Raw genomic sequence first — 21643 nt, forward strand, 5'->3', positions numbered from 1 at the left:
TATTGCTTCCGCTAAAGAAAATAGTCCGTTCCGCGTCCATAGCAACGCTGTTTTTCATGGCAACGATGCGTCATGATTCATATAATAATAGGATACATTTGAGCATTTAATATTCGAATATTATTCGAATATTAAATAAAATAAGGAATGGAATTCGAATAGTATTATAGAGGAAGATTGACAGCCCTATAGTACACTAGTGTTCTCATTTAAGCATCTCTTCTTGACAGACACAGATCTAGTAAATCTAGAGTGTGTCCACGATTGTGTGTGGGTCCATGTACATGCTGAGTCAGATCAAAAGTTTTTAAAACAGTTATTAACAGATATTCAAAAGATGTGTAATTCCCAAATGATATTTGCTTACATTGATAGTAGGGCTGGGCGATATGGCCCAAAAAAAAAAATCACAATATTTTTTTTATTTCAGTCGATATCGATAATTATCACGATAAAAGTTTATAGGCATGGTTTATTTCTTTCAAGTTTATAGGCAGATTTTTGCTCCTAAGTGAAAGTTGTAGAAACCAGAGCGTTAACTGTGGTTTTAAACTACTCTTTATTGTCAGAGCATATCATGACAAACACTTGCCAAACAGGTGAACATTCAAACATTTGTCATTTTTCCTTAACAAAATAAATATATTTATTGGACAATTTCTTAGTTTCTGCATGTGCTATTTTTTAATTTTTTTGTAAATGTAATATTCTGACTGTTTGGGTTTTATTAAACTTAACCATTGGTCATCCAGTATTATTATGCCAATCATGGATAAATAAATGAAGTAGATAATGAATAACATTTTCGAGGATTTATTTTCAAACGTATTATTATTATACCATAGTGTTGTCCTCTCATCCACCTCACGCGAACACTGATCTGTTGTGCACGACACGCGACCCAGCTTTTCCGTGCACGCGAGTCCGTTGGAAAACAGCGTCTAGTTTAAATGTAACCCGAGAACAACGCGCGTATCTGAGGAACAGCCAGTCACAGGATTTTTGACTGTTTGTGAGGTAAAATATTTTCAGTTTTGTTTGAATTCGTTTATATCACATCTGTGACCCCCACTGGAGCTACCGCTGGGCTGCGGATCTGACATATCACGGTACTGTTTGAATAGACTCTGCTGCACGCCGGAGTGTTTTTGTGTGTAACACAATGTAGTGTCAGGTTAGAAAGCGAATGCGAATGGTCATATACTGTGTCTGTCAGATTTCTGCTTCACTTCTGAGTGGCTTGTCTTGCATGCTGGGCGGAGCAGAGCGAGTGTATTCAGTTCATTCACGCTCGCTCTGTTCGCGTCAGTGGAAAAAAGCGCTAATGCAGTCACAAACTGTTTTGAAATAGCCTATATCGGCCAAACGAAAAGATTTATCGGCCAATGCCGATATCTAAAAAATTCCAAATATCAGCCGATATATCGGCTGCGATATATATTGGTCGACCACTATTCTGAAGTTCCCTGTTTATATCAGAAGTTGTTGCTTGTGGAAGGCAGCACGTAGTTGTATCCCTGCTGCTAATGTTTCTGATTATGGAGTCCCCCACTATCAGAGTCCTGGGCTCGGCTGCGCTCTGAGCTGAGTGCCGCTGTCTGCTCGACCTTGAGCGCCAGTTAGCATCAGTGTTAGCTACAGGCTGATTCAGTCTGTGTTCGATCACATTCATCACGTTTGGGGATTCCTCATTTACATTCATTAGTACTTCAAATCTGTTCTCAAGATGTATGGCGGTGGTAGGAGACCAGTGTTTGCAATCCTTGTCAGAGCCGAATCTGGGGTAGAGGATGCTACTGCGGCAATATGTGATGCTCGTGACAATCTGATGTCTCGAGTGCCTTTGGGTCTCGCTCCCTGTTTGTGCCATCGATTTGTAAGTCGATCGGCTTGTTTCTCTACCTGTCGAGGAGCACTAGTTTCATGGGACTCACCGGCTATATGCTGAGGGTGTCCATGACGAAGCCAAATTCGAACGGCACCCTCTTCGTTAAAAGCTAACGTATGGAAAATTGGCAATTTCATTGTTACCTATTTAGTATTTTTTGTATGAGAGCTGCTTTCTGTATTGTTTAGTTTTCACATCAATATACTGTAAACCGATCTGTTATACGTATGTTATACTGCCCTGTAATATGTGCAATGCCAGTCACGAAAAGTTACATTTTGACTGTGCATTCTGCAGATGTTCATTCATTTTTTTTGTATAAGCTGTTTTTAATTGTGGTATACAGCAAACATTTCAAGTCATAACTCTTTATTATTTAGTTGTGTATAAGAGCGGCTTTGTATGTTACTAATTATTCAGAATATGCATAAGTCCACGAGCATTATATGAGAGCTGCTGGTACATGATTCTATATTTTTGAACGAAAACTGTTTGTGGTTTTGCTACAGCAAAATGTTTTGGTAACACTTTACAATACAATAAGGTTCCTTTATTAAACATTAGTAAATGTATTAACTAACATGAACTAACAATGAGCAACACATTTACTACTGTTTTTGTTCATCTTTGTTAATGTTAGTTAATGAAAATAAAGCTGTTCATTGTTTGTTCATTGTAGTTCATCATCATCATCATCATCATTAACTAATGTTAACAAGATTTTAATAAAGTATTAGTAAATGTTGAAATTAACATTAACAAAGATGAAAAATGCTGTATAACTGCAGTTCATTATTAGTTAATGTTAACTAATGTAGTTAACTAATGAACCTTATTGTAAAGTGTTACCAATGATTTTTTGTCTGAAGGATTATATTGCTCATTAGAAATAACAATAGGATGTTGGTTAGAAGTCTATTATTAAATGCCAGAGATTCAGAATATGCTGAAGTTTGTATTAATTTACTACAAGTACGCTGCTAGTAAAGGCACACATTTATTTTCCTGTTGGTTCTTTGCAATTTTGGGACAAATGCTGGCAAATGTATCCTTACAGTTAACTTGCCAAATCACTTCCATTTGTTTTATTAATAAAATTAATATATTGGAAGTAAGTTTGTTATGGGTCATCATAAATAGCCTACTTTGCTTTAAAAGTACCAAGTAAGTAAGTAAAATTTTTTTTGCTGAAGTTAAAATTAGATGATAAAAGGATATAAAATATAAAAATATAGAAGATAAAATATAAAAGCGATAGAGCAAAGTACGTCCGAACATTAGCTGAGCAGGAAGTCAAAAAAAGCTTAGCGCAGTTTCGTTCTGCTTGTTGGGCAACGTTGTGGTGTCAGCACGACTGCTAACAAAATTTTAGTCGCACAGAATCGTTCGGTTTGTAATACGTACCGAACGGTTTAATATGAATGTGTATCGTTACAACCCTAGCCTGGACACGACAACAATGCAGTCCTGAAGTGTCAACTAGTGTCTCTCCCCTGTGACGGTCGATAGGTATGCGCGTTTGAATACACTCACCTAAAGGATTATTAGGAACACCATACTAATACTGTGTTTGACCCCCTTTCGCCTTCAGAACTGCCTTAATTCTACGTGGCATTGATTCAACAAGGTGCTGAAAGCATTCTTTAGAGATGTTGGCCCATATTGATAGGATAGCATCTTGCAGTTGATGAAGATTTGTGGGATGCACATCCAGGGCACGAAGCTCCCGTTCCACCACATCCCAAAGATGCTCTATTGGATTGAGATCTGGTGACTGTGGGGGCCATTTTAGTACAGTGAACTCATTGTCATGTTCAAGAAACCAATTTGAAATGATTCGAGCTTTGTGACATGGTGCATTATCCTGCTGGAAGGAGCCATCAGAGGATGGGTACATGGTGGTCATAAAGGGATGGACATGGTCAGAACAATGCTCAGGTAGGCCGTGGCATTTAAACGATGCCCAATTGGCACTAAGGGGCCTAAAGTGTGCCAAGAAAACATCCCCCACACCATTACACCACCACCACCAGCCTGCACAGTGGTAACAAAGCATGATGAATCCATGTTCTCATTCTGTTTATGCCAAATTCTGACTCTACCATCTGAATGTCTCAACAGAAATCGAGACTCATCAGACCAGGCAACATTTTTCCAGTCTTCAACTGTTGTAGCCCATCCGCCTCAAGGTTGTGTGTGTTGTGGCTTCACAAATGCTTTGCTGCATACCTCTGGTTATTTTCAGTCAAAGTTGCTCTTCTATCAGCTTGAATCAGTCGGCCCATTCTCCTCTGACCTCTAGCATCAACAAGGCATTTTCGCCCACAGGACTGCCGCATACTGGATGTTTTTCCCTTTTCACACCATTCTTTGTAAACCCTAGAAATGGTTGTGTGAAAATCCCAGTAACTGAGCAAATTGTGCAATACTCAGACCGGCCCGTCTGGCACCAACAACCATGCCACGCTCAAAATTGCTTAAATCACCTTACTTTCCCGTTCTGACATTCAGTTTGGAGTTCAGGAGATTGTCTTGACCAGGACCACACCCCTAAATGCATTGAAACAACTGCCATGTGATTGGTTGATTAGATAATTGCATTAATGAGAAATTGAACAGGTGTTCCTAATAATCCTTTAGGTGTGTGTATGTGCGCAGGCGTGTAGTCCTTCACAAATCAACCCTCAACAAACTACTTGTTAGGCCTTAAAAATGTATAGTTCAGAAATTGTCACGTCTGCGTAGCCACGCAAACCGGAATAATCCCGACAACGTTTTATCTGTATAGACGTAAAGGGAAGGAGGCCTTCACAGGGGAGAGACTAGTTGACACTTCAGGACTGCGTTGTCATCGTGTCCTGGCGCTGGTCCTTCATCAGATCTGGATATGGCCTGGATCCGGCAGACAGCGGTAAACCTCGGGATAAACAGAGAGACTAATATTAGCGTATACGCCATCCTTTTTATGATGTACCAAGTACATCAGGATTTATGGGAAGTGTTCCCGGTCCTTATTCATTAAAGTGAATAAGACTTAATATTTAGTTGCAAATCCTTTGCTTACAATAACTGCATCAAGCCTGTGACCCATTGACATCACCAAACTTCTGCATTCTTCTTTTCTAATGCTTTTCCAGGCTTTCACCGCAGCCTTTTTCAGTTGTTGTTTGTTTTGGGGGGTTACTCCCTTCAGTCTCTTTTTTAGCAGGTAAATGCATGCTCTATAGGGTTTAAAGGGATAGTTCACTTTAAAATTTAAATTCTGTCATCATATACTCACCCTCATGTTGTTTCAAACCTGTATGAATTTCTTTCTTCTGCTGAACAGAAAGGAAGATATTTAGAAGAATGTCAGTAACCAGACAGTTTCTGGTTCCATTAACTTCCATAGTAGGAAAAAAATATATACTATGGAAGTCAATGGGACCAGAAACTGTAGATGGAGATTGGAGATTGACTTGGCCAGTCTAAAACTTTCCACTTCTTGCCCCTGATGAACTCCTTTGTTGTTTTGGCGCTGTGTTTTGGGTCATTATCTTGCTACATGATGAAGGATCTCCCAATCAGTTTGGTTAATTTTGCTGCTGCCATCATGTGTTACATCATCAATGAAGATTAATGAGCCCATCCCAGAAGAAGCCATGCAAGCCCAAGCCATGACATTACCTCCACCGTGTTTCACAGATGAGCTTGTGTGTTTGGGGTCATGAGCAGATCTTTTTTTTTTCTCCAAACTTTAGCCTTTCCATCACTTTGGTAAAGGTAAATCTTTGTCTCATCAGTCCATAAAACTTCAAACAGAATGTTTGAGGCTTGTCTACATTTTCTACCTTTCCTCACTGAGAAGCACTGCTGCTCAAACCTCATAGTTAAGCATCTCTTCTTGACAGACACAGATCTAGCTTCAGTGGCAGGAGAGATCAATATATCAAAGAAAATACAGAAATGATCAGACAGTGCTACATCCTTAACCCCCTGAGGTCGGCAATCACGCCGGCGTGATCTGCTCGTTTTTTTTTTATATCAGTGCAAATTACTCTGTTGATTTTGATTTTACATACTTGTATTGTACATCATTCAAAACTGTTAAATGTCTTCTTTTATTTGTGTACACTCATAATAAAAACAAAATGTTGTGTTTTTCGTAAAACAAAGAAAATAAACATGATGCGCGTTCTGCAGTCTCTCTCAATGTGAAACTCATTCTGAAACGCGACAGAAAATGACCTGTAACTCAACGAATGTTTGTCACACAGACTTGAAACGCATGTCTATACAACGCTTGGAATCTCTATTTTGTATGTAAGTATGTAAATTATATTAAAAAACAAATATTCTATTTTTTAAGTAATCCATACGAAAGCAGCGGCATGTACAGTTTCTCAAACGCGTCCTCATTAACTATAATGTGACCACACCCACGCGCGCACGAGCGATTGACATGCAAATGATCCATGCGGAGAAACGCAGACCTGTAAACGCCCTCATCACCTCAAAACAAAGAAGCAGAGACTTCGTAACTTACTCTTCTCTGCTTTCATCGGGTTTGGACAACTGTAAGCTGTGCTGTGCTGTGCTGTTTACCTTGAATTTACCTCGGATTTACCTCAGAAGAACGCGATTTGAAGATGAGAAGATTTTTAAGGTAAGACATGTTAAACTGGTCGTGCCAGATTAAAATGTATGTTATGAAATGAGTTTGGAGTAAAAACATGAACTAAGCCTAATGTCATATATGTACATGTAGACAGAAACATGAAATGTGAAATGTGAACTAGAATGATAGGCAACCTTTCAGTGCTTGTATAGCCTACGTGTTCAACACGAGGATGTTTTTATATTCTAATAAAACACAGCATGGTAAAAGTAGGCTAATATATATATATATGTGTGTGTGTATTCTGTACATTTTAAAAAGCTATTTTAACCTGAAAAATCTAAAATATATTCCCCAAATTGTGCAGCATAGTTTCTCTTGATATCAGCATGTTCACAGCTGTTTTGTTGTTTTTAGAGGAACAAGATGCCACTGATAAGTCCTGCTGACTTCAACATTCACATAAGTTTCCTACTATGTATGTAGCCTACTATGTTTCAGGAATGGCACAAAGGTGTGTGACAGTTCAAGTCTCTGTCTTTAGTTCAGTGTGTTAAATAATGTTTTTTTTTTTGTCATTATGTTGTGTTGTAAATACATTAAAAACAATCAAAAAGCCATTCTTTTTTAAATCTCCTCATTCTTTGTGCAAGGCTGCTCAGAATGGCAGGGCCTGATAGCTCCTAATAGGGCCATTAGGGAGTGTCTTTTGTCTTTCTCAGGTGAGAAAAGCTTACATAATAATGAGATGTCCACGCCTCTTGCATAGAGCTTTCTCACACAAAACACGTCGTAAAATTTTTAAATCAATATATTGTCTTCTCTGAATGAGCAGTCAGGATGATTTTCACATAGTTTTGAAGCAAATATTCTGGGCTACGTGATACAATTTTCAAAAGTCTTATGAAGAAATAATCAGTATGGGTTTCATGAGCTTATTTCAGTGACAATTTTTTTTTGTTTTTTCACAAACCACGCATAAATGTTATTATCTCAAAACTACAAACTTTTATATACATGCTGCTGATATATTATTGTAGCAGAGTTTGTGCTGAATACAGTGTAATCAGACTTTAGCCATGAAAATGTCACAAGTAACAGAAATAAGCACAAATGTCAGAGCATGTCAGAACACCTCCAGGCTAGGGCTGCACGATTAATCGAAAAAAAATCACGATCTCGATTCAGACATAGATGCGATCTCATTTCTTAATGATGGCGATTCACTTCCGGGTATGGCCTGCATTCAGATCATGCTGCATTCACGCGTTATTATTGGTCACACTCACACAATAACAAAATAGGGTTGTGATGGCTGACCGACGATTCGTGTACACTAGTGGTTGGGAACGGAACCTATGGCTCGCGAGCCATACCTGGCTCTTTGACAAAAATCATGTGGCTCGCAAGCTCTCTCACTATTTACCAACAAACTAAAAAAATTAATTAAGACACATCAACAAAGATCGGCTCTCTGCAAAAAAAGCAGCCAATTACAATTCCCTTGTTGTACAGCCTACCGAAGTTAATGAAAAGTGTATGATAATAATAATAATATTCAAGTTGTAGGCCTACCGGCAAAAGTGCGTGTTCAGTGCTGTTCGCGAGTGACACGAGTCACCACAGCAATCAAATAACCGCTTACGTTTCTGTGGTAAATTGTAACCTACAGCTCCTGCACTGGATTCAAGCAGCTGCAGCTTGTTTAAAGTAATGGCGAAAACCATTTAGAACAGCAGCGAAAATGTAAAAGTAGGCTATATAAACTTTAATATATCCTTATTGAAACGCGTGCTTTGCTGTGCTTTTACTTTCACTTTTGCCGCAGAGACTCTTATGTCCTATAAATGTGTCGTAGGCTATTTTTGATAATCCGCACAGATTTCAGTTGATGATCCTGTTTAAAGTTATTAAAAACAAAACGTGAATGAATGAGAAAGAAAAGAGCAGGATGTGCATTATATTGAAATTAAATATAAAAAGCGCGATAAGTCGCGAAAGAGAACTGAATTATACTGACAGGATGCTGTCCGCGCGCTCTGAGCGCAACACGGACAAGCAGTAGTCTCCGGTTGCGCGCCTAAACGGCCAAATAAACACAGAAATATTTCAAAATGCCAAGTCGCGTATTCCCGTAAACACAGTAGATGTAAGTACTATGTACATTCTGTGCCAAATGGAGCAAAAATCACAGGTTCTATTTAGTTATTTTTATTTATTATTGTATGTTCTCTTATGTTCAATAACATAAAGCTTTAAAATTATTCACTTTAAGGGGTCTAAAATAAAGAAAAGAGACAATTTTTTGTTACTCCTGCACTTTATTATACTGAATGTCCTATGTTTTGTTGTTGTTGTTGTTGTTGTTGTTTTGTACTTAAGTGCAATACATTTTGTTTGAAAAAATGAGAATCGTGTAAGAGAATCGTGATCTCAATTCCCATGGAGAAAAATCGTGATTCACATTTTAGCAAGAATCGTGCAGCCCTACTCCAGGCCCAGAAAACAGCTCAGACCTCAGAGGGTTAATAACAATCGATGAAATGTTTAGACCCTTACTGATAAGTAAATCAAGAGTGTGTCCACGATTGTGTGTGGGTCCATGTACATGCTGAGTCAGATCAAAAGTTTTTAAAACAGTTTTGATTTCTTTTGCCATATTGTTTTCTGCATTATCTATGTGAATGTTAAAATCCCCAGCAATGGCAAAACAGTCAAACTCTGAGGTAATTGTTGATAACAGTTCTGTAAAGTCCTCAGCAAAGGCTGGAGAGTATTTTGGAGGCCTGTAAATAATAAGTAAAATGCGTGGAGCACCTTTTAACACAATCCCCAGATATTCGAAAGACAGGTAATTCCCAAATGATATTTGCTTACATTGATAGATATCTTTAAAAAGAGCAGCTAGACCCCCACCTCTCTTAGCAGCTCTGCAGACACTCATAAAAGTAAAGTTAGGAGGGGATGTTTCATTGAGGATTGTTGCACTGCAGCTGTCTTCTAGCCAGGTTTCATTTAGAAGCATAAAATCCAGGTTATTTGTGGTTATTAAGTCGTTGACTAGAAGTGATTTATTTTTAAGTGACCGAATGTTAAAAAGTGCTAACTTAACAGTCTTACTTTTCCCCACAGCAATATTAGTTTGACGTGTAATAGGCACCAGATTAGTTGGGTTTGCTGTACGGCTATTGAAGGCCTTTGACTTTCTATCTTGTAATAGAACAGCAATAGAGAAAGATACAGGCACACTGGGTTCCCACTTGTTTTGTGAACATTTGAGAAAGTTACTGTTATCATAGCGGGGACCCAACACACATCACTGAGAGCTGGTATCAGTTGTTTTTGGTTCACCTCGAGCAGATGGAGGAGGGTGTGGGCCCTGGCGTTGTGGCTGAGGCCGAAGAGCTCTCACAGGAGGGGGAGGGCGAGCTGGGCCCGCAGGCTTTGGTGCAGGCTTTGGTGCGGGTGGTAGCGGTGCCTGCCGTTTTTTGGTTGGTATCTGGGGGCTTGCAGCAAAAGAGTGGGATAGTTTGGTTCCAGCATACACCAGTTCTTCCATTTTCTGTGAGAAGCACAGAAGTGGCGATGCTGGAGAGAGGGAAAAAGTGTCTGGTGAAAGGGGCTGTTGCTCTGGTGTTATCGGAGGCTGTAATATGCTGTCCTGGCTTCCCTGGCTGTTTTCCAGGAAGTCGTCCTTGGGTGCTGAATCTTGGAGCAGTTCTGATATGTCTGTCTGTGGTGAGCTCTGTGGGCAGGGCTCAGCTGAGATTGTGTCCGTGAGCTGAGGTTGTTGTGGCGGAGTGGTGTTATCATTGTCCTTGTGTGATATGTCAACCGCATGTCCATTTTGCTGCTGAAGTGAAGTCCCGTGGTCATTCATACTGTGTCCAGGTGTGTGTGTGCCGTTCAGATTGAGTGGATTGGCACACACTGCAGAAGGATGATTGAGGGAGAAGTAGATATTGTCCTTTAGCACTCTTGAACCAAGTTTGTTTGGGTGGTGGCCATCCCGATGAAACGGTTGTCTCTGATTTCAGAAAAGATTGAAATTGTCAATGAAGTTCACTCCTTTTATATTGCAGGTTTTTTGCAGCCACGTATTAAGCCCAAGCAACCGTGAAAACCTGTTTGTTCCTCTAGCTGGGAGAGGTCCACTGATGAATGTTTGAACTTTCAGTCTTTTAAGTGTTTCAAAAAGTTCATTGAAATCCTTCTTAAGGAGTTCTGACTGCTCTTTATGAATATCATTCTTCCCCACATGTATGATCAGTCGATTTGCAGTCTTATGTTTCATCAGAATGTTCTGAAGTTCCCTGTTTATATCCGAAGTTGTTGCTTGTGGAAGGCAGCATGTAGTTGTGTCCCTGCTGCTAATGTTTCTGATTATGGAGTCCCCCACTATCAGAGTCGTGGGCTCGGCTGCGCTCTGAGCTGAGTGCCGCTGTCTGCTCGACCTTGAGCGCCAGTTAGCATCAGTGTTAGCTACTGGCCCATTCAGTCTGTGTTCGATCACATTCATCACATTTGGGGATTCCTCATTTACATTCATTACTACTTCAAATCTGTTCTCAAGATGTATAGGCGGTGGTAGGAGACCAGTGTTTGCAATCCTTGTCAGAGCTGTATCTGGGGTAGAGGATGCTACTGCGGCAATATGTGATGCTCGTGACAATCTGATGTCTCGAGTGCCTTTGGGTCTCGCTCCCTGTTTGTGCCATCGATTTGTAAGTCGATCGGCTTGTTTCTCTACCTGTCGAGGAGCACTAGTTTCATGGGACTCACAGGTATGCTGAGGGTGTCGATGAAGAAGCTCTGTTGTGTGTTCCGTCTGGTTTGGTAGTCCCGTAAGTAACTTTGTTTCAAGAACTGCAATCCTTTGTAAAAGTCTGTGGCAGTTAGTGCAGCAAGTAGATTCTTGAACCAGAAGAGGCATTTTCTCTTATCCTTGTAGTAGGCTTGTTGCGATAGTCGGTGTTACCGGTGATACACGGTGTTTAACCCACCTACCGGTCATAGCACTTGACCACCGGCACCGTCACCATCGTGTTGAAGTTTTAGCCTATAGTAATAAAGCACTTAATTCAGTTAGTGACTACGTGCCTTCGTAATTTAGCGTAAGCGGAACGTTCACATATCGCGCCTAAAAACGCATAGAAAACGCTAGGCGCGCCGCGTTCTCCTTTTTCCAAAGCGCTCGGGTGGTTGCGCTCCGGAGGCATCTGTCGTTGCAAAGCTTGGTTCTTGTCACGCGACCTGCGGTGAGCTTGCGGCATTCTGAAAAGTTGAGATGTTTTTATCTCGATGCGGCGCGGACGCGCTTGGAAAAAACGAGCTTCCATTATGAGCGCGCATACCGCGCGCCTACATTTGAAATAACGAACTTGCGCGCGCAAAAGACGCGATATGTGATCAGGCCTTTAAGCAGCAGGTGTCCGATTTCATTTATCATTTGAGGAGAGTGAGGCGAGCTAACTGGCAAAGGATGGCGGAAGATCTGGTTTCAAAGAGAAATGCAAACGTGGTTTAATTTTTTTATTAGTTTTTTTTTTTTTTTTTGCACTTAAGTGTCCAGTGATTATTCGGGTAGGCTACCTTATTTAACGAAGTTTTTGATGTTTGTTCGTTTCATATTCGATGGTTGTGCGGTGTTTTTTTTTTTTTTTTTTTTTTTTTTGCTGAAAAAGGCAGGCACTTTATTTAACGAATAGTGATTTTTTTTATATAATTTCTTGTTTGATACTTGCACGATGTGTGCAGTGGTTCGTTTTAATAAATGCACTTTAAAGGTGTTTCATAAGTGCTTTTGTTTAGTTTTTACATGGTGTGTTAAGTTATTATTCATTTTGCAATAAAGATGTGTGTAATACAAGCGAGTGTCTTATTGTTTTGTGTATTTTTATTAAGAATAAAATAAATTAACCCATGATTAATTCAAACAAATGCTACTGAATTGCCGCTAATTAAAGTGAAAGTAAAATTGAGACGTGTGCACGTCCGCATTTTCGGCCACCCGAAATCCCTGACACGCAACCCCGGTGACACCGGGATTATCGGTTTTTTTACACGTCGATTAACCGGTGGAAAAAATCCGTCACCGCAACATCCCTACCTTGTAGGCAGTTGTGTTTTCCTTTCCCCGGAATGTAAGCTGGTTGGTTAAAAGAATTCTGCGTTTTTGTAGTAATCCAAACTTTGTCGTATGATCACTGTGCTGATTTGCTGAAGTTAAAATTAGGTGATAAAAGGAAATAAAATATAAAAAAATAGGAGATAAAATGTAAAAGCGATAGAGCAAAGCGCGGAGCAGTAAGCAAGAGCGTCCGAACAGTAGCTGAGCAGAGGGATAACATCTCCAAAATGTTAAATACCTTTTGACTAGTAACCAAAAGTCCAAATCATAGTCTCTGCTGCACCAATTTAACTGATATAAATACTAGTGTTGAACATTGCATAGAAACTGTGTCTATTCCTCATTTAGTGAGATCAAATAATAAATCTACTGCAGGATCTAGGAAAAATCTAATTATTATTTATAAAGTTATTGTAAATGAAATAGTAACAGATAATAGCTTCGATGTACTTTGCCTTACTGAAACCTGGCTTAAACCAAATTATTATTTTGGTCTAAATGAGTCTACTCCATCAGGATACTCCTATAAGCACGAGCCCCGTCTGATTGGTCGTGGTGGCGGTGTTGCAACAATCTATAGCCTAGAGATATTCTCAATGTTACTCAGAAAACGGGTTATAAGTTTATTTTGTTTGAAGTACTTGTACTAAATATTAGGCTCTTAGATGTTGGAAAAACATCCCTATTATCTCGAGCCTTGGCTACCGTATATAGACCGCCTGGGCCTTACGCTGATTTCCTAAAAGAGTTTGCAGATTTTCTCTCAGACCTATTAGTCAATGTCGATAAAGCATTAATTGTTGGAGATTTTAACATACACGTAGATAATCCAAATGATGCGTTAGGGGCTGCGTTTACAGATTTATTAAACTCCTTTGGGGTCAAGCAAAACATTACCAGACCAACTCATCGTTTTAATCATACACTCGATTTAATTATATCACATGGAACCGATCCAACCGATATAGATATCTTTCCACAAAGTGACGATGTCACTGACCATTACATGGTAACTTGCATATTACGTACTCCTGTAATATATCATGCTGCACCACGTTATCGATCAGGCAGAACAATCCTTCCATCCACCATAGATAATTTTTCGAATTGCTTATCTGATCTGTCTCAGCTGCTCAGTGAACCCAAACAAACAGATGAACTAGAGGAATTAACTAGCACTATGAGCACCATTCTCTCTGGAACACTGGATATTGTTTCACCCATTAGAATAAAAAAGGTCAGAGAGAAAAGTAAAGCACCATGGTACAACAATACTACGCATGTTCTAAAGAGAGAAACCAGTAATTTAGAGCGTAAATGGAAAAAAAACTAATTTAGAGGTCTTTAGAATCGCATGGAAAGACAGTATGTCACGTTATAAAAAGGCCCTTAAAGCGGCCAGGGCTGAGCACCTCCGCAAACTAATAGAAAACAACCAAAACAATCCTAGGTTTTTATTTAACACCATGGCTAGACTAACAAATAAACAGATGTCACCTGAACAAAATATTCCATTACAGTTTAGTAGTAATGATTTCATGAAGTTCTTCACTGAGAAAAAAGAAAACATCAGTTATCACCCCGCAAGAGCAATTACAGTGCTTTACAACTATAGAACAAAAAGAGTTAAATAAACTTATCACTTAATCTAAAACGACATGTTTATTAGATCCTATACCAACTAAACTACTGAAAGAAGTGTTACCTGTAGTGGAAGAGCCACTCCTCAATATTATTAACTCATCTTTATCTTTAGGTCATGTTCCAAGAACATTTAAACTGGCAGTTATAAAACCTCTCATTAAGAAACCACAATTAGACCCACATAATCTAGCAAATTATAGCTTAAATCTACCTTTTATGTCTAAAATACTAGAAAAAGTTGTGTCCGCCCAACTGGGCTCTTTCTTGCAAGAAAATGACATCTATGAAAAGTTTCAGTCTGATCTTAGTGCTGCGTTCGATACTATAGATCACACAATACTCTTAGATCGACTACAAAATTATACTGGTGTTCAAGGACAAGCATTAAGCTGGTTCAGATCATATTTATCTGACCGCTACCATTTTGTCTATGGAGTGCCGCAGGGATCTGTGTTAGGCCCTCTGTTATTCTCAATATATATGCTGCCACTTGGAAATATTTTAAGGAAACATGGAATGAGTTTCCATTGTTATGCTGATGACACTCAAATCTATATTTCATCACGGCCAGATGAAAATGCTAAATTATCCAAATTGACAGAGTGTGTTAAAGATATAAAAGATTGGATAACGCGCAATTTTCTTTTATTAAATCCTGACAAGACAGAGGTACTAATCATCGGTTCAAAAAACCACCCACAAAACCTCTCACAATACAACTTTATTATAGTAGGATGTCCTGTTACTTTATCCTCTACAGTAAAAGACCTGGGTGTTATATTAGACTGCAACCTGTCTTTTGAAAATCATATTTCATGTGTTACAAGAACAGCCTTTTTCCAACTTAGAAACATTGCTAAGCTACGTAACATGCTATCAGTTTCTGACGCAGAAAAGTTAGTTCATGCATTCATGACCTCGAGACTAGATTACTGTAATGCTTTATTAGCTGGTTGTCCTGCATCCTCAATAAACAAGCTACAGTTAGTCCAAAATGCAGCCGCTAGAGTTCTTACTAGATCAAGAAAATATGATCATATAACACCAATTTTATCATCACTACATTGGTTACCTATAAAGTTCCGTATTAATTACAAGGTATTGCTACTGACTTATAAAGCCCTAAACAGCTTAGCTCCAGTCTATTTAACCGATCTTCTATCACCCTATAATCCATCGCGCTCTTTAAGGTCACTAAATTCGAGGCTTTTGGTCATACCTAGGATATCCAGATCCACCAAAGGAGGGAGAGCATTTTCACATTTAGCTCCAAAACTCTGGAATAGTCTTCCTGATACTGTTCGTTGCTCAGACTCGCTCTCCCAGTTTAAAACTAGATTAAAGACGCATCTCTTCAGCCAGGCATTCATATAATACTTTTAATCTTACAGTTAAATCTGACCTCTAGTTCATAAACGCCAGAGGAGAACTGGCCCCCGACTGAGCCTGGGTTCTCCCAAGGTTTTTTTTTTCTCCATTAGGTCACCTGATGGAGTTTTTCGGTTCCTTACCACTGTTGCCTTTGGCTTGCTCAGCTGGGGATATTTGGGGATATTTAATTTAATTAATCAATCAACGATACTATTGATCAGCATTACCAAACGTGGACGTTTTCACTAGAAACAAACATTGATGTATTGTTTTAATTTAATACTGTGAAGCTGCTTTGATACAATCTGTGTTGTGAAAAGCTATATATATAAACTTGACTTGACTTGACTTGACTTGTCTCTGTTCTTTTTTGCAAATTCCAGCCTGGCCTTCATATTCTTCTTGCTAATGAGAGGTTTGCATCTTCTGGTCTAGCTTCTATACTTTTGTTCATTAAGACTTCTGCAAGCAGTTGATTGTGATACCTTCACTCCTGCCCTCTGGAGGTTGTTGCTGATGTCACTAACAGTTGTTTTAGGGGTTTTCTTTACAGCTCTCACAATGTTTCTGTTGTCAACTGCTGATGTTTTCCTTGGTCTACCCTTTTGAGGTCTCTTACTTAGTTATACCAGAGGTTTCTTTTTTTCTCAGGACATTCCAAATGGTTGTACTGGCTATGGCAAATGTTTGTGCAATGGCTCTGATTGATTTTCCATTTTCTCTCAGCTTCACAATTGCTTGTTTTTCACCCATGGACAGCTCTTTGGTTTTCATGTTAATTTACCCCAACCTATGTTCTATGTTGGTTACATGTCTAACTATAAATGCAGTCTGCACAGGCCAAAGCAAAATCTGAAACTGAGCGCAGACATTCAGTGCTATTTATTGTTTGAATAATCAATGTAATTGGACACGCCAGGGCAACAAAACACACCTGCCAGTGTACTTTTGGATGGGACTGTATATCTCCAGATAATAATAGGCAGATGCAAATTATCAATTTGTCACCATTCACTTGCCTTTTGACGCCACCTTTTTCAGCTCTTCACAATCATGGAAAGTTTCAAGGACATATCAATTTATAAAAAGGCATAAAATTATCATATTTTATAACAGTTGTCTAATTTCTACCATTACATCAGGGCTCACTTTCAAGTCCTTTCACTTTATATTTCTCTCGGTTAATTATTTTGATGTACTGAAAATTAAATTTAATATTTTTTTCTTTCATGTCAGACCTGATGGAAGTGAAGGAGGAGAGTGAAGAACTGAATGAAGTGAAGGAGGAGAGTGAAGAACTGAGTGAAGTGAAGGAGGAGAGTGAAGAACTGAATGAAGTGGAGGAGGATAGTGAAGACCTGAGTGAAGTGGAGGAGGAGAGTGAAGAACTGAGTGAAATGGAGGAGGAGAGTGAAGAACTGAGTGAAGTGGAGGAGGAGAGTGAAGAACTGAGTGAAGTGGAGGAGGAGACTGAAGAACTGAGTGAAGTGAAGGAGGAGAGTGAAGAACTGATGGAAGTGAAGGAGGAGAGTGAAGAACTGAGTGAAGTGAAGGTGGAGAGTGAAGAACTGATTGAAGTGAAGGTGGAGAGTGAAGAACTGAGTGAAGTGGAGGAGGAGAGTGAAGAACTGATTGAAGTGAAGGTGGAGAGTGAAGAACTGAGTGAAGTGAAGGTGGAGAGTGGAGAACTGACATTTTTAAAGGAAAGAAGAGCCAAGAAATCTTTCACCTGCACTCAGTGTGGAAAGAGTTACACAACCAAACAAAATCTTGAGATTCACATGAGGATCCACACCGGAGAGAAGCCGTTCTCATGTGATCAGTGTGGGAAGAGTTTCAAAAGCAAACAAAATCTTGTGCGTCACATGAGCATCCACACCGGAGAGAAGCCGTTCTCATGCGATCAATGCAGCAAAACATTTCCTAGTGCATCAGTCCTGAAGGCACACCTGAGAGTTCATACGAAGGAGAAGCCACATTCATGTTCTGTGTGTGGAAAGAGTTTTTCACTTCTGCCATATTTACACGCACATCAGAAAATTCACACTGGTGTGAGAGAGTACATGTGCTTTGAGTGTGAGAAGACTTTCACTACAGCAAACAGTTTAAAACTGCACCTGAGAATTCACACTGGAGAAAAACCTTACAAGTGTTCACACTGCGACAAGAGAGTCAGTCTATCAGGACATCTGAAAACACATGAGAGGATCCACACTGGAGAAAAACCTTACAAGTGTTCACACTGTGACAAGAGATTCAGTCAGTCATCATCTCTGAAAACACATGAGATGATCCACACCGGAGAACAACCTTACAAGTGTTCACACTGTGACAAGAGATTCAGTGTGTCTGCAAATCTGAAAACACATGAGATGATTCACACTGGAGAACAACCTTACAAGTGTTCACACTGCGACAAGAGATTCAGTCAGTCAACAGATCTGAAAACGCATGAGAGGATCCACACTGGAGAACAACCTTACAAGTGTTCACACTGTGACAAGAGATTCAGTCAGCCATCAACTCTGAAAACACACAAGAGGATCCACACTGGAGAACAACCTTACAAGTGTTCACACTGTGACAAGAGATTCAGTCTGTCTGCAAATCTGAAAACACATGAAAGGATCCACACTGGAGAAAAACCTTACAAGTGTTCACACTGTGACAAGAGATTCAGTCAGTCATCAACTCTGAAAACACATAAGATGATCCACACTGGAGAACAACCTTACAAGTGTTCACACTGTGACAAGAGATTCAGTCAGTCATCAACTCTGAAAACACATGAGATGATCCACACTGGAGAAAAACCTTACAAGTGTTCACACTGTGACAAGAGATTCAGTCTGTCATCATCTCTGAAAACACATGAGATGATCCACACTGGAGAACAACCTTACAAGTGTTCACACTGTGACAAGAGATTCAGTCAGCCATCAAAGCTGAAAACACATGAGATGATCCACACTGGAGAACAACCTTACAAGTGTTCACACTGTGACAAGAGATTCAGTCAGCCATCAGATCTGAAAACGCATGAGAGGATCCACACTGGAGAAAAACCTTACAAGTGTTCACACTGTGACAAGAGATTCAGTCAGCCATCAAATCTGAAAAGACATGAGATGATCCACACTGGAGAAAAACCTTACAAGTGTTCAAACTGTGACAAGAGATTCAGTCTCTCAGGACATCTGAAAACACATGAGATGATCCACACTGGAGAAAAACCTTACAAGTGTTCACACTGTGACAAGAGATTCAGTCATTCATCATATCTGAAAACACATGAGAGGATCCACACTGGAGAAAAACCTTACAAGTGTTCACACTGTGACAAGAGATTCAGTCTGTCATCAAATCTGAAAACACATGAGAGGATCCACACTGGAGAGAAGCCGCACATGTGTGATCAGTGCGGGTTGAGTTTCTCTATTAAAAGTCGCCTGAATCTACACATGAAGATCCATGCAGTGTAGAAACCACTTAAACACAGTCTGAGATCACGGTAAGTAGTTTATTTTCATGTGCTGAGCAACAAAGTCTCTTCTGTGTAAGTTAGCCACACATCACCCTATAGCCAAATCTCTCCTTTCCACCTTTAGGTGTGTGGTGTGTGGTGTGCCGGTTGTTGATTGATATCTACTAACTTGTGTTCAACCAGCAGTAATGTCTATTTTGTCAGTTCAGATCAATGCAAAAAAAATACACATTCGCTCTCTGACTACGGTTAGGGTTAGTAATAATGACATCAGGATTTATGGGAAGTGTTCCCGGTTCCAGCTGACCTAATCTATCCAGCCTTACATTGAATTATAGAAGTCTATAATGTATTATGTGTACTCTAGTCCAAAGAGATGTCTTTAATCTAGCTTTGAACTGACAGAGTGTGTCTGCTTCCCGGACAATGGTAGGAAGACAGTAGGAAAAGGATCTACTGCCAGCAGTCGATTTTGATATTCTAGGTATTATTAACTGGCCGGAAGTTTGAGATTGCAATAGACGTGAAGGACTATAATGCGTTAAGAGCTCGCTCAAGCACTGCGGAGCTAAACCATTTAGTGCTTTGTAAGTAATAAGCAATATTTTAAAATGTATATGATGTTTAATAGGGAGCCAATGCAGTGTTGACAGAACTGGGCTAATATGGTCATACTTCCTGGTTCTAGTAAGAACTCAAACTGCTGCGTTTTGGACCAGCTGTAGTTTGTTTATTAAGTGTGCAGGGCAACCACCCAGTAGAGCATTACAATAATCTAGCCTTGAGGTCATGAACGCATGAACTAATTCAGTCCCTCCAGGATTTCACGATTTTTTGTGTGATTTTTGCGATCAAAATGACTGATTTTGTGGTGGTGTAGCAAATTAGCTCTATGAAATATGAATAGGCCTAATCAATAATAACTGGTTATAATTGATTATGAACATTTGGATCAGTTAATATAATTAACTTACTGTCGTAAGTTAATATTACAATCAATTAGCCTGTTTGTCCCGTGAACAATCAGGATTAATTGTTTATTAACTCTATTAAATGTCTTTCTTAATTTACAGTACTACTAAGAGCAGTAGCAAAAATCTAAATGATTAGTGACTCCAGTTATGAGCTTGAGACACGGACAACTTTACGTGTGACATGAACAAGATTTTATTAACTAGTCTAAACACTTAAACTACTCTAACATACACACACATACATGCACACGGTTTACCAAAGGAAAGAGAGCTGAAGCAGAATACAGGAAAGCAAGAAGTTATAGCATTGCTTGAAATTCATCAGATCAACAGCCTAGTTCTAACATGCCCTTCTTTAAAGGGGTAAGGATACTTAATGTATCAAATAATGAGACTAAGTTTGATACTTGCATGTCTCGCCCATTTGAATTAAACTGTCCTGATGCAATTTGTTGAGGCTCGAGTTGATCTTTGCTGATGTGGTCTTGATGAGAGAGAACCAGTGGTTTCCAGAGTATCTTTGGTGAATGGAAAGACAAGGCCGCAGCCTGGCACAAGCTTGGTGGGTCCTTAGAGGCTTCTAGTTCAGCATCATCTTCACGTCAGCATTTCAGAAAGGGACTAAGCGAGAGCTAAGAGCTGATCAGTGACTTTAAAGTGTGAAGATGGCACAGCTTCTGGAGCTGTGTGAGCCAATGAGAAGATTTCCCTTTGGAGGGAAATTTTTCCGACCCATTGTCCCTTTGAACATGCAATTTGATTGGATGTTTAACACAAGAATCTTTAAGATGCTTATAATACTAATGCGTCACAAAGTTAGCAGAATGTAATGTAAATTAACAAAACGGGGATGAAGATTGGAGTATATAGATACCAAAAATGCCACACATTTGATTTGGTTAACCATATTATCCAAAGTCTGAAATATGAACCCAATAGAGTTTACAAGAATACAAAAGACAACCACATTAAAGGAAAATCATGAGATCAGAAAATTAGATACATGTTTTCACATTTCTCAAATGGTTATATATAGAATACATAGAATTAAGTCGCAGCTTTCTGGACATTCTTTTGGATCGTAAAATCCTCTTATCAGTCTCTGTGTGTCCTGTAACAAGACACAGTGTTCTGCCAGTGTGTTAGCTTAATTTGGGATGTTAGTTTTTGGGGGAAGTTTCACAGGCATGATTATTAATTAAATAAATTAATAATTTTTGTGTGTCTGATTGGTCCAGGCGCTACAGTGGTAATTTCTTTATGGTGATTTTTATATTTTATATTAGTTAACTCTGCTACAATAATATATCAGCAGCATGTATGTAAAAGTTTGTAGTTTTGAGATAATGACATTTATGCGTGGTTTGTGAAAATACAAAAAAAAAAATTGTGACTGAAATAAGGTCATGAAACCCATACTGATTATTTCTTCACAAGACTTTTGAAAATTGTATGACGTAGCCTAGAGTATTTGCTCTAAAACTATGTGAAAATCACCCTGACTGCTCATTCAGAGAAGACAATATATTGATTTAAAAATTTTACGACGTGTTTT

General features: G+C 39.2%; 2 protein-coding genes across 2 annotated transcripts in view; both read left to right on the forward strand.

The window, feature by feature from the left end:
- The window catches only part of LOC307169567 (uncharacterized protein), a 199603-nt gene that overhangs the window by 134828 nt on the left and 43132 nt on the right, over positions 1 to 21643 (forward strand). The gene's annotated exons all lie outside the window — the stretch shown is intronic.
- LOC307169547 (uncharacterized protein) overlaps positions 1 to 21643 on the forward strand; it is a 28778-nt gene that overhangs the window by 2439 nt on the left and 4696 nt on the right. Inside the window, exon 2 of the mRNA XM_079890273.1 lies at positions 16867 to 19141. Coding sequence (XP_079746399.1) covers positions 16872 to 19112 — 2241 coding nt within the window. The 5' untranslated portion in view covers positions 16867 to 16871 and the 3' untranslated portion in view covers positions 19113 to 19141. The remainder of the gene's footprint in view (positions 1 to 16866; positions 19142 to 21643) is intronic.

Source organism: Squalius cephalus (assembly GCF_949319135.1).
Source record: "Squalius cephalus genome assembly, chromosome: 1".
Classification (NCBI taxonomy): Eukaryota; Metazoa; Chordata; class Actinopteri; order Cypriniformes; family Leuciscidae; genus Squalius; species Squalius cephalus.